The sequence below is a fragment of the Pogona vitticeps genome, chromosome 7 (genome assembly GCF_051106095.1).
Source record: "Pogona vitticeps strain Pit_001003342236 chromosome 7, PviZW2.1, whole genome shotgun sequence".
Lineage (NCBI taxonomy): Eukaryota > Metazoa > Chordata > Lepidosauria > Squamata > Agamidae > Pogona > Pogona vitticeps.
Window position 1 is genome coordinate 28835441 of NC_135789.1, and position 14336 is coordinate 28849776.

The 14336-nt window shown below is 46.0% G+C and overlaps 1 protein-coding gene across 3 annotated transcripts in view; it reads left to right on the forward strand.

The window, feature by feature from the left end:
* HNF1B (HNF1 homeobox B) overlaps nt 1-14336 on the forward strand; it is a 46138-nt gene that overhangs the window by 9931 nt on the left and 21871 nt on the right. For 2 of the 3 annotated variants that reach the window (XM_072978495.2, XM_020786956.3), the window contains exons 2-4: nt 4874-5073; nt 7427-7691; nt 8860-9098. In XM_072978495.2, the coding sequence (XP_072834596.2) occupies nt 4874-5073; nt 7427-7691; nt 8860-9098 (704 nt within the window). The remainder of the gene's footprint in view (nt 1-4873; nt 5074-7426; nt 7692-8859; nt 9099-14336) is intronic. The other variant, XM_020786957.3, reaches the window with a different exon arrangement.

Genomic DNA, 14336 nt, shown 5'->3' on the forward strand with positions numbered 1-14336 from the left:
AATTGAGTTCGATGTTCGCATTGAAGGCCCCAACCCGTCCTGATGACTCTTCTAACATTGAGCAAAGAGGCAACACCTGTCGCCGGTCCAATATGACCCACCGCACAGGGAATATTATTACTATCCTGAACCATCTCAGTACCAACCTAGATATGAACAGGGAGATCCATACCATCGTTTTGACCCCTATTAACCTGATGTCTTGATTGAGCATGCATATTGTGACGAGCCTAAAAGAGTGAGATATGTATATCCATCTCGCCCTTCTACTGCTTACCAGACATCGACACACCGCATGTTGATCCCGACCAAATCAGCTCTCAAACGCACTCTTCTCCCACCTGTCCAAAAACACTGTCAATCCAAACGGGCGGGACAATCCTCCAAACAATCTCGACACCAAACCTCTCTACGAGTTACTACCACTTATAAGGGTCCTTCCCCCTCCTCCTACCGACACTGAACAACATACTGCTCCACAGTTACCGCCTACCTCGGTATCGACGACGAAACCTCCACATCCATCACCATCTTCAGACTCTTCTTGTTCCATTCCAGATTCCAACTCTGATGTTTCTCAAGAATCTCCCTTTAATCTACCTACGCTTTCTTCTGATGTCACCGAGAATCACCCACCTTCCCCATTAGAAGGTTTTTACTCTCAACTAGTGATAGAAATGGCAAAATCCTTACAATTAGACATAGAAGAACCACCACCTCAAAAACAAGATCTGGTCTTTGATGGCCTTAATCAGGACAAGACGCCACCTCTCAGCTTGACATTCATCCCTGCTATGCTTGAATTGGTGAAATAATCATGGGACAAACCCCCTTCCTCACTACAAATCTCGAGGCCGTGTAGAGCAGTGGTCCCCAACCTTGGGCCTCCAGATGTTCTTGGACTTCAACTCCCAGAAATCCTGTCCAGCAGAGGTGGTGGTGAAGGCTTCTGGGAGTTGTAGTTCAAGAACATCTGGAGGCCCAAGGTTGGGGACCACTGGTGTAGAGAATCATTATAAGACCCACAGTCCCGATACAGTGTTTCTCTCTAAACATGCTACACCAAACTCAATCATTGAGGGATTATTGTGGCTACTTTGCTCTCTCTCTCTCTCTCTCTCTCTCTCTCTCTCTCTGTGTTTGTGTATGTGCATGTGTATGTGCACATACCCTTGTAATATCAAAGGATACACAACTGAAGACTGATGACACAAATCTGAAATACAGTATTCGTGTTTGTGGTGGGTCCCCGTTCTTTTGCAGAGTCCTTTCCATCTGTCACCGTAGTTTCTTAGCCACTGGTTGGCTTACCTGTCGTCCTGCCTTCTGCCCGAGGAAAGCAGGTGATTTTCCACAGCAAAGTCATGTGGGCAGACTGGTCATGAACTGGCTGGGGCCGGAGGTGCACGGCTAGACCTGAAAGCTGATTCTTTGGCCTGGGCGCGGGATCGGAATAGAACGTCTATTCTTATGACTAACTGAATGTTGTGTTCTCATTGTTGTTGTTGTTTTTAAAGTCCAGTCTTTGATGCATGGTTTTCAAAACAAAATTGATTTGAAGGCAATCTCAAGAGGTTGCTTTCTGTTCCTTTGGGAACAAGCTGCTAACATTTAATCTATGCCATGGCATGTCAGAATCAGAAAGGACTCCAGATCCCATCCCCATACCTCAGCTTCTCAGGATTTGGCCCCAAGTTTCAGGCTTTGGGGGTCACTTCTCTGAATCTTGTGCTTTGCTTGTGGAATCCTCAGGACTGAGATGCTTCCAGCATGACCACCCTACTTTATTATTGTGGCTTGAGGATTTTCCTTTTAAACGTGCTCAGAGGCACCCTTGTCTTTTCCGCCATCTTTCATGTTCTAGGGCTGCTGTTGCTTGAATTCACATATTGACTTTTAAATTCATCACAGAGTTTCTGTTTTGTCTCTTGTACAGACACACACCATTTTGCAGTTGTCTGTCCCCCCCCCCCCACTCCACTTTGACATCTCCAGAATGCATCCCTAGTTTCAGGGTTTCATCCTCGGTCAGGACGTGGCCACCTTGTGTGGAACAGAAAGACGCAGGTCAGCCTTTCCTTATTTTACTTATTTTCCCTGTGATCAGGAACTCTGCTTTATCACCTAGCCAGAGACTATCCCCAAAGGTATTGCATCTCTGCATGAGTCACTGTTCTGAGCCAGCCTCTTTATTGCTCTGGATTCATAGGCAAAGCAGTGATTCATGCAGACTAACGGAGTCGGGGTGGGGTCCACAGAAGGTGGACATTACCTCAAATACTTTGAAGATCTCTGATTTGGTTCTCTTTCTGTTTCCTTCTGGTGTAGATCTCAGTGGTTGAAGAGTGTCGTCATGTAAATTTCATACGTGCTGTGGCCAGTTTACCCTCTGATGACCAATCTTTCGGTGATGATCTGCTCAGTATGATAGTGCCCATTTTGTCTAGAGAGAGTTCAGGCTTGATTTGAGTGAGACCCTACTTATTTGTCATCCCATGGTACCTAAAAAGCTCTCCTCCATCACCACATGTCAAATTAATTGAGTTTTTCCCCTCTTAACTTCCTTCATTGTCCATCTTCCACGTTCATACGGAATAACTGGGAATATAATAGTGTGGATGATCTTGGCCTTGATCTCCAGTGACTCCTTTACACTTAATGATCTTTCCTTCATTCTGCCCTTCCAGATCTTGGTCTTTTTATTTCAGATAGAAAAAAAATTGTTTTAAGATTGGTGATGGGATGCTGATGGTGCTGTCTTGTATCAACCCCTACAGTAGGGATTCTAAGTCCCAGGAGTAAAGTCTAATGTCTTAGGAATTGCTCTGCTTTCCTAGCCAGGGTGAACATGTCTGAAGGAAGAGAAAGCTTGCCCATTTCCAGTTGGCACTGGAGCCCATTGGCTCAGGGAAAAAGGGTATTTGTGTTAAAGCCCTTCCCGAAATTTGCTTGCCCTGCCTCTGTGACATCATAAGGTCCCACCCTCTGCCATCAGAGTGATTGGCATTCAGGTTTTGATGCTGAAATCTCAGGAGATGGGGTGATGCTAAGCTGGCAAACGCAGGCAAAAGGGGAGTATCCGCCGACACCAAAAAGACACTGCTTTCCAAGCTGGGGGTGAATTTGATCACATTGTCAAAAAAAAATGGAACAAAAAAAGGAAAGAAAGGGCTAAATCCTTTTATCTATCAGAAAAATAAAAAATCCTCTGATTTTGTTTGTTTAATGTCATGTTTGAAGAATTTTGTAAAATTCGAAAGGTAGCATTCGGTGAGTGATTTATCAGATTCGGTTTTCAAAAAAAAAATACTACAATACAGCTGTTATTTGAAACATTTGGTCTGTTTTTGGACCACAGAGCCACCTTTCTGTTTAATGTGTACAGAGAGAGAGAGAGAGAGACATAGATTAGATAGGTTGTTCTCTGCCGGTGGAGACGGGGGAGTTTTATAATCCGGTAGAATAAATTCTTGGCATACTTCTTAGGAGAATGTTGTTGCGTTTTATTTACCCACTTTTTACGCGGCGGAGATGGCCGAGGAGTTGCTGAACGATGGGAGGGGAAGGCAGGTAAACCCGGTGTTGAAATTTTTCCAAAACTGGGAAGGCAAGCCATTCTGGGGGGTTAGGTAATTTCCACTCAGCGGCCGACGACGTATCTCGGGGGACGGATCTGATTTCGTGCTCCCACTCATGTGCCGGTTGTGCAGTTTCTGTGACTCAGCAAACATCTGACTTTGATCTCGGAGCTCTGGGTACACAAGGAAGACAACAATCACAAACCGTTGTGGTTTTTTTGAGGGGGGTGGACCCAACAACACGCACCACCCCGACGTGTGTGTCCAAGCTGAGGGAGTTGGTGACCTTTGTTCAAAGGTGATATCCTTCACTCTGCCCTTATCCCAAAAGCAAATAGAGTTGTGCCCAGATTTTCCAAAACTTAGCTGTTATTGCTCTTCGTCAACCAAAGCAACACAGAATCTAGCAGTACAAATGACAAATGTCTGTGTGTGTGTATGTGCGTGTATCTAGCTGCGGGGAGGGCTTAGTCCTAGCAAGAAGAGTTGTGGGTGTTTCCATATGAAGTCACTGACATGGGGCACGCATTTCTGAGCATTTTCTTTTTTGGAAAACAGAAAACAATGTTATTTGCTTTTAACGGAGCGTATCTCAGAGCGACTGATCGTCACATTGTTTGAAATGGGAGCCTCTTTGGAGCATTGCTTGAGATTTGGGTTTGAAATCTGAAAGCAAAAACCACAGTTTAGGGTGGCAGAATTGAAAGACTACGGTTGGCCACTTGGGACCCTCTCCCTCTTGTGGTGTTCCGAAATTATTATGCTACATCCTCATGACCTGGTGTTGACATTTAACTCATGCATGGCCAGATTGTGGGAGGATTTTAAGGGACATGTAGTCGGGGTCTGAAATATGCTAATCTCCGCCTATACCTGCATTAGTCCACCATGAACCAGTCTAGTTGAGTCACGAGGGAAATGGCAAGCAATTAGCTCTCTGCTTGAAGTCTCTGGCTATGGAGCCAGAGTTTGGTTTGATTCCCCCCCCCCTTTTTTTTTGACAGGGGCTGGACTCAATAATCCACCAGCCTCCCCAGCTGTGCAGTTCTAAAATTAAGATTATAAGATTATAACTTGCTTCCAAATTCATATTTGTGCCTTCTGGAGAGGGGGAGAGGTGTAATTTATCCTAGTAAATCTGCCTAGCCATTCAAGCCCAAGCAGGAAGGAGCTACCTCCCCCAAAATTTCAGGGTAGGAAATATAACCCTGCACCAATCAGGGCTGTCATAGTATCTTTCAGGAATTTCCACTAGTTGGAAGTTAATTTTTTTAAAATTATTTCTTTTCCTTTAGCGAAGATCCTTGGCGGGCTGCAAAGATGATAAAAGGTTACATGCAGCAACACAACATCCCGCAGAGGGAGGTGGTAGACGTCACTGGACTGAACCAATCCCACCTGTCCCAGCACCTCAACAAGGGGACGCCCATGAAAACACAGAAGCGGGCGGCGCTCTATACGTGGTACGTCCGGAAGCAAAGAGAGATTCTCAGGCGTAAGTACCATGATTTTGAACACTCTGGTATGCTTTTAAATTGGGCAGGGTGTGCATTTCAGTGGGCTGTCTGTTGCTATATGTACGTTCACCACTTATCCATCCAAAGATTTGAGTTGAGCTGCCTTGGTTCCTTCCAAGGAGAAAGGCAGGGTAAAAACATTGCAAGACTGTTGTGGGAACCTTTGGTGGGACAGATGTTAGGGACTACAAGCCCCATAATTCCCTTATCAATGCCCACATTGGCTGGGGCTTCTGAACAGTGATGTCCCAAAATGCTGGAAGGCCAAAGCTTCCTCATTTAGGACGCTGGAGAGGGAGTTTTTCGGGAGGATCCGTAGGCACTCAATGGCACAGTTCATACTTGGTACAAAGACAGTGCCAGGTTCAAATCTGGACATCATCAGATAGGGCAGGGGGAGCTTAATACCTGGAGAGCTATAGCCAGTGGGACTTGACAATACTGGCTAACTGGAAACATGTCCCACCTTCGTTTCTCATGTTCCTCTGTAGTCGGGAGAGTCAGGCAGCAGGTTTTACTGTCTTGGAATTGGTTAGTGCGACATGTTCACAATACAAGTAGGAGCTTATTGGATGTTCTGTTTTATGGGCCTGTTATATGTTCCCTGTGCCTTGACTTCAGTTGTCAATAGTGTGTGGGCGTGTAATGTCATTTTCTGCTTTGCCTCAGCAAACCAAGGTTGAGAACCACTGATCTAGACCCATCTCGTTTATGTGCTTTTCCCGGGTATTTCTTTTCTTTTCTTTTCTTTTTTCTTCAGTGCTGTGTCACTCAGCAGTTCTACCTTCCGGCCTGTTAATCAGAGAACTAAATCCAACCATCTTCCCCTGGGAAACTGAATTTCTGTTGTTTTAACCCCCTTCCTCCTCCTCCTCTTCTCTTTCTCCTTCCCCTTCTTGCATTAGATAGACAAAAAAGAATTAAGCTTCCCCTTGCCCAACTGGAAAAAACCCATCCTTTCTCCTCTTGTCTCCTGAGATCTGAGTGAAATTAAATGGGCTATTGTGTCCCACGCAGCCACGTCTCCTTGTGGGAACAATGTCATTACGACGGAATGATCCAATTAGTCTGTTGCAGTCTGGCACATCCAAAGATAATCTTGTTGATCCCCCACCCGTCCGCCCAAGCCCGAGAAGCGAGCTATCACGAGGTGTTTCTCGAATAATTATCGCTGTTTTGATAAACAAATCAAGAGAGAGCCAGGGCTTCTTGATTATAGCACGTAGATGTCCCAATCATGCCCAATGGTCTCCTTTCCCCCCCCCCAATTTCTTATCTTGACTGTCGGGATTTTAAAGAGATGCATAAAAAGCAGATGTTGAAATTTCAAGGTGTTCATGGTTAGTTCCCCGTTTAGGAAAAGCTTCCTACCTGGAATTTCTTACTCCTTGATCAGTCCTGGTTGGGACAATGGCATAGGCAGGAAGCTCACATCAAAGCCTGACTGATCGCCCACTTTCAGAACGGGGAACTTCTATTTCTAGACTACAAATCCCAGAATCTCCAAATCTGCCTGCCAATGGGAATTGTAGTCCACAATTTTCTTTCTGAAATATTACATTCTATCTGGTTTCCTCCCAGCTAGCTGCCAGGCTTGGGCAGATGCAAAAGAGAGAGGGGCTCCTGCACCTTTAATAGTGGCATAGCAGGTTTATCGTCATGCAGCTATTTAAGGTGCACAAGCCCCTGCCCACATTATGTCTGACTGCCCTGGCCTGGGAATAAAGTGGATCGAGTGAGAGGATAGAAATGGATGGGCAGAGGAAGGGTTCAGCACTCCTTTTCTGATGCCTCAAAACGTTCAGTGCATTTCTTTGATAGCATGAGGTCCAAAAAAGGCGATTGTAAAACACATGTTAGTTGTAAGGAATCGCAGGTATTCTGACCAAATCACACCTCCCAAAGGGTTACCATTTATTCCAGCCCTTCCCAACCTTGAGTCCCCAGATGACCTTGCACTACACAAGGTGGCCAACACAGCTGGTGGTGAAGGCTTCTGGGGGTTGTAGTCCAACCTGGAGATCCAAGGTTGGGAACCATTGTTCTATCCCCTTTAGCTGATAATTCAAGAAGTGGGTGCTCTTCCGACTGAAACACATGCAACTTGAACGCTGAACCTAGGTGGTTGCCTGGTTCTGATCATCACGTTGAGCCAGGCCAACGTAGAGCCAGGATTGCAGCCCTCTCCCCTAAACGGAGCACAAAGACATGAGGGTCGAGCTAGCTAAGGGGTCTTCAGAAAGTCAAAATGAATCTATGCATGAAGGCTGTCCTTTTTTGAGTGGCCGGGGGCTACAGGCCCGATCAAAATCTGCTCCTTTCTCTTTTCAGAATTCAACCAGACAGTCCAGGGTTCTGGAAATATGACAGACAAAAGCAGTCAAGATCAGCTGCTGTTTCTCTTTCCAGAATTCAACCAGCAAAGCCAGGGCGTGAGCCCCATCGACGACCCCTGTGCCGAGACCCCCAGCAAGAAGATGCGGCGCAACCGCTTCAAGTGGGGGCCGGCCTCGCAGCAGATTCTCTACCAGGCCTACGACCGGCAAAAGAACCCCAGCAAAGAAGAAAGGGAAGCCCTGGTAGAGGAGTGTAACAGGTAAAGGAAATTAATAATAATAATAATAATAATAATAATAATAATAATAATAATAATAATAATAATAATAATAATAATAATAATAATAATGACGATGACGATGATGACGATGACGATGATGATCCATGCTAAAAATTTGGGAAGGGAACAAGGAGTCTTCTGGCCTCACCTCTAATTAAGTGGAAGCTGGTTGGCAAGCTGCACTTCTGTTGTGTGAACCCTCGCTTGGCACGTTCTGTGTCAAAGGGAAAAGAACCTGCTATTCTCCATACATTGCATAAGTCAACAACAAAGGGAAAGCCACTCGGCTGCCTACCACCGAGCCAGAGGTGCGGCCCACCGCTTTCCAGGGCTATCTCAAGAACCTGATTATTTATTTTTATTTATTTTGTTTATCTTCATAGACTTGTATACAGCTCGGTTAGTGCTGGGCACTTCTCTGGGTGTTTTACATCCAAAACAGTTAGTAGAAATGCAGGAGTTGGCTGAGATTAAACCACTTAAAGAATCGCACAGATGGCAAGCTTTCGTGAGTAAAGTCTCACTTCTTCAGGCTGGACGCTATCCCTTCTGCAGATAGTGCCGAAAAATTGCAGGTCAGAGTCTCAACCGTTCATGGCAGATGCCCATGCTGAATCTGCTTGTATGATCTGAGAATAAATATAGTGTAACAAATAGAACGAATCATCAAAGAAAAAAACAAAAGAATAAAACAAGAAGTAGCAATACGGCTATGTGAAATCCAAGCAGACCGAAACGATGGCAGGGCAGTCCGGCAAAAATCTAAACAAACCTTTAAACGAGGATGTCCCTAAAGACTTCTTCAAACAGCCTAGTTTTTGAGCATCTTCTTCATGAGGGAGTCACCAATGGTCATCCTAGCAGCAAAGTAAATAAGTAATGAGTTGCTGTCCTTCAAGGTTGCCGGACCTCTGCTTCTTGAGGTGGTTGCTTCACTCTGCCTCACAGCAGAGCCGGCTCCATCTCTTGAACCCTGCGCCGTGTGGAGTTCTGCCAGCCATTAAAGACTTCTGAGCGATTTGGTAGGGCTGTGTTTGTAAGCTCGGTGGCTCCCAAGCGTTACGGACATCGAGCAGTGAAGTATCAGCCAGCGATACTGCCATCAAGCAAACAATGCCAACATGTCTCCTTTGTTTTATTTCTCTAGGGCTGAATGCCTCCAGCGAGGCGTGTCGCCTTCCAAAGCGCATGGCTTGGGTTCGAATTTAGTCACCGAGGTCCGCGTCTACAACTGGTTTGCGAACCGGAGGAAAGAGGAGGCTTTTCGCCAAAAGCTGGCCATGGATGCTTACAGTACGGGCCAGCCTCACACCATGAACCTCCTGCTGTCGCACGGATCGCCTCACCACGCGCAGGCCAGCTCCTCCCCGCCAAGCAAAATGGCAGGTAAGCCAAAGGGGGAGTTTGCGGCCTGACGTAGGACAGAAAAGGAACGAGGTTTGGATGAAACATTGGCGCTGCTCTTTAATGGCACATTCGCAAATTGAAGGAGTTTGCCAAGGAATCTTATTTCTCTGTGGTTCCGTTTTGACTTAATTCTCCTGGCACTCAGCATCTGAGTTAATTATAGAGCAAGCCTCAGCATATATTTATACCTATGGATATTGCTGCATTCGTAGGCATCACTGTGTGTGCAAGGAAAGAGGGCTGCCCCCATCAGAATCCCCGTTTTATGTATTGTTTCAGTGTTCTCCAACAGGTTAATTATGTCATAGGGGTGCGTGTACTATATGCACGAATTATGTTCATGTGCCATTAGGCAGCTTTGACTCCATTCCTCCCACTGCCCTTTATTTTTGAAAATACTTCTGAGTGTATTCTGATAGTGGTTTCTGCACTTCTCTTCGTGCTGCATAGCGTTATTTTCTGCAACAACCTTTGGCTGATGTGTACTTTAAAAAAAAAGAAAGAAATCATCTAAGCCTGACTGAAGATAATCGGTAAGAAAACCAGATAATCCCGATATTTCTAAAGCAAACCAAAATTCATTGTGTATTTTTTGCTGCCGTTGTGTGCCGTGAAGCTGCCTCCGACTTATGGAGCAGCCTCCAAAATGTACATTCATCTTTGTATTTGGTCTCCCTTTTTTCTTGCTGCCCTTTCCTAGCCATTATTGTCTTTTCTAGCAAGTCCCGGCTTCTTGTGATTGTGTATTTACAAAATGCAATGCAATGGAGACAGGATGAAATACTGACCTTTTTTTGGCATTAGGATGATTCATTTCTATGATGTGCTGAAAAACGTATATGCTGTGGGGTTTTTTTCCTCACCTTATGACACTCTGGACAGGAATTGTCCTATAAAGCACACCAGTACAATTCGGAGAACGAAACATAAGCGAAAAGCGTGACATTTTAGGGCCTCTGGAGAGAAGTGTGTTGTTCTCCAGAATCACTTTTGCACAAATGAATCAATTAGCCTTGAAGGTGCCGCTGGTCCCCTCTTCCCCCACTTTTTTGAGGGGGAGATGGGGTTGGTGAAATTTGAATAGGAGACCTTGGAAAGCGACAAGGCGAGGAGAGAGTGCTGCTTAATCTGGGGGGTGGGGAGAAACTATCTGGACTGGGCGGTGTGGGGCGAGGAGCATTGTTGGAGAAAACAATCCCCATTGTTCTCCTACCTGCAATCTACACACCAAAGTCAGGGAGCTGAAGAGGCAAACAACTGAAAGGGGCTCTCTGACAAGGCCTGGGGGTCACCTTGCGGTCAGTGTGGGGTCACCAGCCCTTTACTTTGGGGACTTGCTGTTGGTTCTTTAAACCCTGCTCCATCCTCTTTCTTTCCCACCCTATTTTTTTTAGAAGGAGGGGAGGAAGGGACCCACTGATGCAGTCCCACCCCATCTTAGGAGGAAAGGTTGTGGAAAGAGTCCGCTGCCCGGAAATTAGTTCTCGTTTTTCCAGTGAAAGCTCCTATTTTGTCACCCACCCAAACAACGACTTTCAATATTGCCAGGTGCAGATTGGGACTGTCAAATCTGCCTTTGCAAGTCAACTCACTTCTGTGCGGGAAGCCCAGGGGCCTATTTATATATTCAAGAGGGTCAACTGAGTTATTTATTTTTTACATGTGTATCCCACCTAACAGCTGGAAAGGCTCTCAGAGCAGCCTGAAATGTCTATATCTCTGTACAAGGACATTCCCTGGCCTCAAGCTTAAAATGTAAAATGATAAAGCATGAAAGGAAAAAGGCATGGGGAGGGCAAAGGAAAACAGCAAACCCAAGCACCGTTTCCTTATGGTGGGAGGCTCCTGGGAGAGGCAGAGAGCACTGGAACTCAGTTCTCAGGGAGAATGATGTTGGTTCTGCTTTCTTTTTCTTCTTCTTGCATAACTTGGGGGGGGATGGCTGCTGAATGACAATCAGATGTCAGACAGAACACCTCTCCCATAAGAATCCAATTCTGGTTTGCAAGCTTTCATACCCAAATATCAAGATACAAGGACTTGGTTTAAGGCAGCATCCCTTGATCCCTCATTCAAGCTCTTCAGCTTCTGAATATTCTGGGATGGGACACTGAACCAGGAAGGAGGAGATATGCTATCTTTGCAGATTGCACTCCCGGCTAATTTGGAAAAGGCATCTTCAAAAACAGATTGGCAGCCCAATGTATTGTCCCTGTTAAATGGGAACACCTCACTCCACTGATAGATCTCTGGGTGATTTGTGCTCTTAGAAAAACTTTCAATTTAAGTAAGGCCAAAAAGGTGCCCTTCTGAATTGGGCTGCTGAAATAAGCTTGTGGGTAAAACCAGGACTGGATTTTTGCAGGATGGGAGTTCTGGTACCAAAGCAAATTCCTAGCTTGACGATACGGCGAGAGGCCCCTTCGCTCAATCATTCTCCGCCATTCCAGAGCCGCTGTTATTCATACAGACTCCATAGATGGATTTTGTGTGTATTAAATTCTCAGAGTGGATCCTGTAATCCTGGTGCCTGCGAGAAATAAAAATAAAAATATAAGAACTGCTTTTAAATCTTGGCATTTCCCCTACCCCGCTGACCACAGGGTGACCCTTGGAGTGGAATGCCCCATACAATACTGGGTGACAGAGTGGAGAGCCCCCACCCCCATTTTGACAGGAGCTGATTGCTTACAAGATGCGCTGGGAGCACTTTGTCAGCAAAATCAGCTGTTTTCTGTGTTTTCCCCGGGCCTATCTTTACAATAATACACCAGCGTGACGTCCTGCGGTTGTCATGCCATTGTTCGGCAGCCCCCCCCTCCCGGTTATGCATGCTTAATTGACAATTAAAGTTGGGCCTTTGAACCATCCTGGGTGCCTTTGATGTCTTCTCTTCATTCCCCCCTCCCTCCAGTGCCTATCGGAGATATCCTATGGCATCCTTTTGTTTCGATCTATTAGGGGCCACTAGGATGGTTTTAACGAGTGTCCCATTTTATTCAGAGAGGTTGGGGAAGGTCCTTAAGAACCAGGACTTCTCCTCTACCTTCCCTGTCCTCTTTTTGACATGATAGTGCTGGATTTTGGATCTGCGGGAACTCAGGACCCATCACTATGCGCCTGAGTCAGATTGCAGGGCTCCAATCTTGGTCAACGAGAGAGAGAGAGAGAGAGAGAGAGAGACAGAGAGAGAGAAGGTTGACCAGCTCTTTAGGAAAATGGGAAGCGGTCTTCTACTGAGATAAAAAGTTAGTCTATTACTGAGCTTCCAGTCTTGGCTCCATAACTGGTGTGTGGTCTGCAGTTGATTTATGGAATTGACTATGATTCAATCTCTAGAGCTGGGAGAGGCAGGGAATCAGTCCTCGTTTAGTCGTTTCTGACTCTTTGTGACCCCATGGACCAGAGCACGCCAGGCCCTCCTGTCTTCCACTGCCTCCCGGAGTTGGGTCAAATTCATGTTGGTTGCTTCGATGGCCTTGTCCAACCATCTCATCCTCTGTCGTCCCCTTCTCCTCTTGCCTTCACACTTTCCTAACATCAAGGTCTTTTTCAAGGAGTCTTCTCTTCTCATGACTAGTTGGAATCACTAGGTAGACTACAACTCCCACAATTCCCAGTGGCCATGCCGCCTGAGAGATGGAGTCCAAAAAGTTATTCTTCCAAGCTTTGGGGATTGTGGCGTTCAACAAATTGAATTGTTTTAGGTTTTTTTGTTTTTAAGGCATTAGACAAACCCGTGGTGAAGTATATCAGTTGGTGCTAGGCAGGAAAGCTATAGAGCGTGTTGTACTATCAGGAGCAGCGATGGTTGCAAAGACCCGACAATAAGGGAAGATGGTGATTGCCCTTCGATCTTGCTTGGGGGCTTTTCAGAGGCAGATTGTGTGTGTGTGTGTGGGTGTCTCAGAAGGTGATCTGTGTACAAAACGGATCGGGTTGGGTTAGCGTTGGCGTTAAGGCTGTGTTTTTCAACTCCAAAATACCCATAAAAAGGGTAGATTTCTCTCAGGGGAATGTGGAACAGACCTGCAGCCATTCCGTAATCCCCACAGCCCCCTGTTCCTCCTGCAACAGGTCTCACACCGGTGGCAGTAGTGTGTGTGCAATGAGTTGTGAAAAAGACAACAGGCCGTACAAGGGGGAGAATCCAGTGTAATTGCCCCCCCCCGTGCTCATGGATTCCGGCAGAAGGTCCTTGTCATGTGACTTTTTGTGCATTTTATTGTTTTTATTTTTTATGACCTAACTAATTAATTAATTCTGGTGTGTTTTTTAAAAAAAAACACCACATCGGTTGCAGAAATGGGAAGGAGCAGACCTCATGGGTGAGTGGAAGAGAAACGGACAGGGGATCGGGTATTGGCCGAGCCATCTTAGATCCTCGTGAAAAGTGATGGGGGTCCAGAAGCCCTTTTCCTTCTCTCCCTTTTGTGCTTTTGCTCACAAACGCGGCCCAGAATCTTCCGGTTTTCATGTCAGGCACGCGCACGAGGGAGGGAGGGAGGGAGGGGAGGGAGCAAACCAGGTGGAGGTGCGTAGGGTCTGAAAGGTTGAAAGTCTGAAACGATGGCCGTAAAAAACCCTCTCTGTGGGAGGTTTAACCTCCCAGCTTTAATGCACCCACCTGCAAAATGTAAGCAGGAGAGGGGTGTGTGTGTGTGTGTGTGTGTTTGTGTGTGTTTGGGAGGAGAGAGACGCTCCCCATGCCAGCTGTATGTGCTGACCTCCATGATGGCTCCACATGCTGAGATTTGAACTGTCCTTGCACTGTTTTTTGTATGGCTGTCTGGAGCCCTAAATTCTTTAATGGCCTAATAGCATGCCTCAGTCGGGGGGGGGGGGGCTCTGCCCAGCCCCTTTGCTTCCCCCCCACCCACTGCCCCAAAGAGATGCATGCCTCTCTTTTTTTACATTCACTGCAATGGCAGGGATTGGAGCACATGGGCGTTTAGGGTCAAAGAGGAAATATTACTCTGTCTTATTTAAGTATTTAACACAAGGTTAGAATTTCCTCTGGACATTCTCAATAGGGCAGGAAAAGCCAAGGTAAGATCTATGTCAGAAACATGGAAAAGTCATTTTCGGGAGGGTTAAATGCTTCCAGAATCTGCTAATAAATATGGGCACAGCAGCACTTGTTTAAATGGGAAACCAGCAAATCTATTGGGCTTAGCAGTGAATTGAATAGCACTTCGTTTGATGGATTGAAGATTT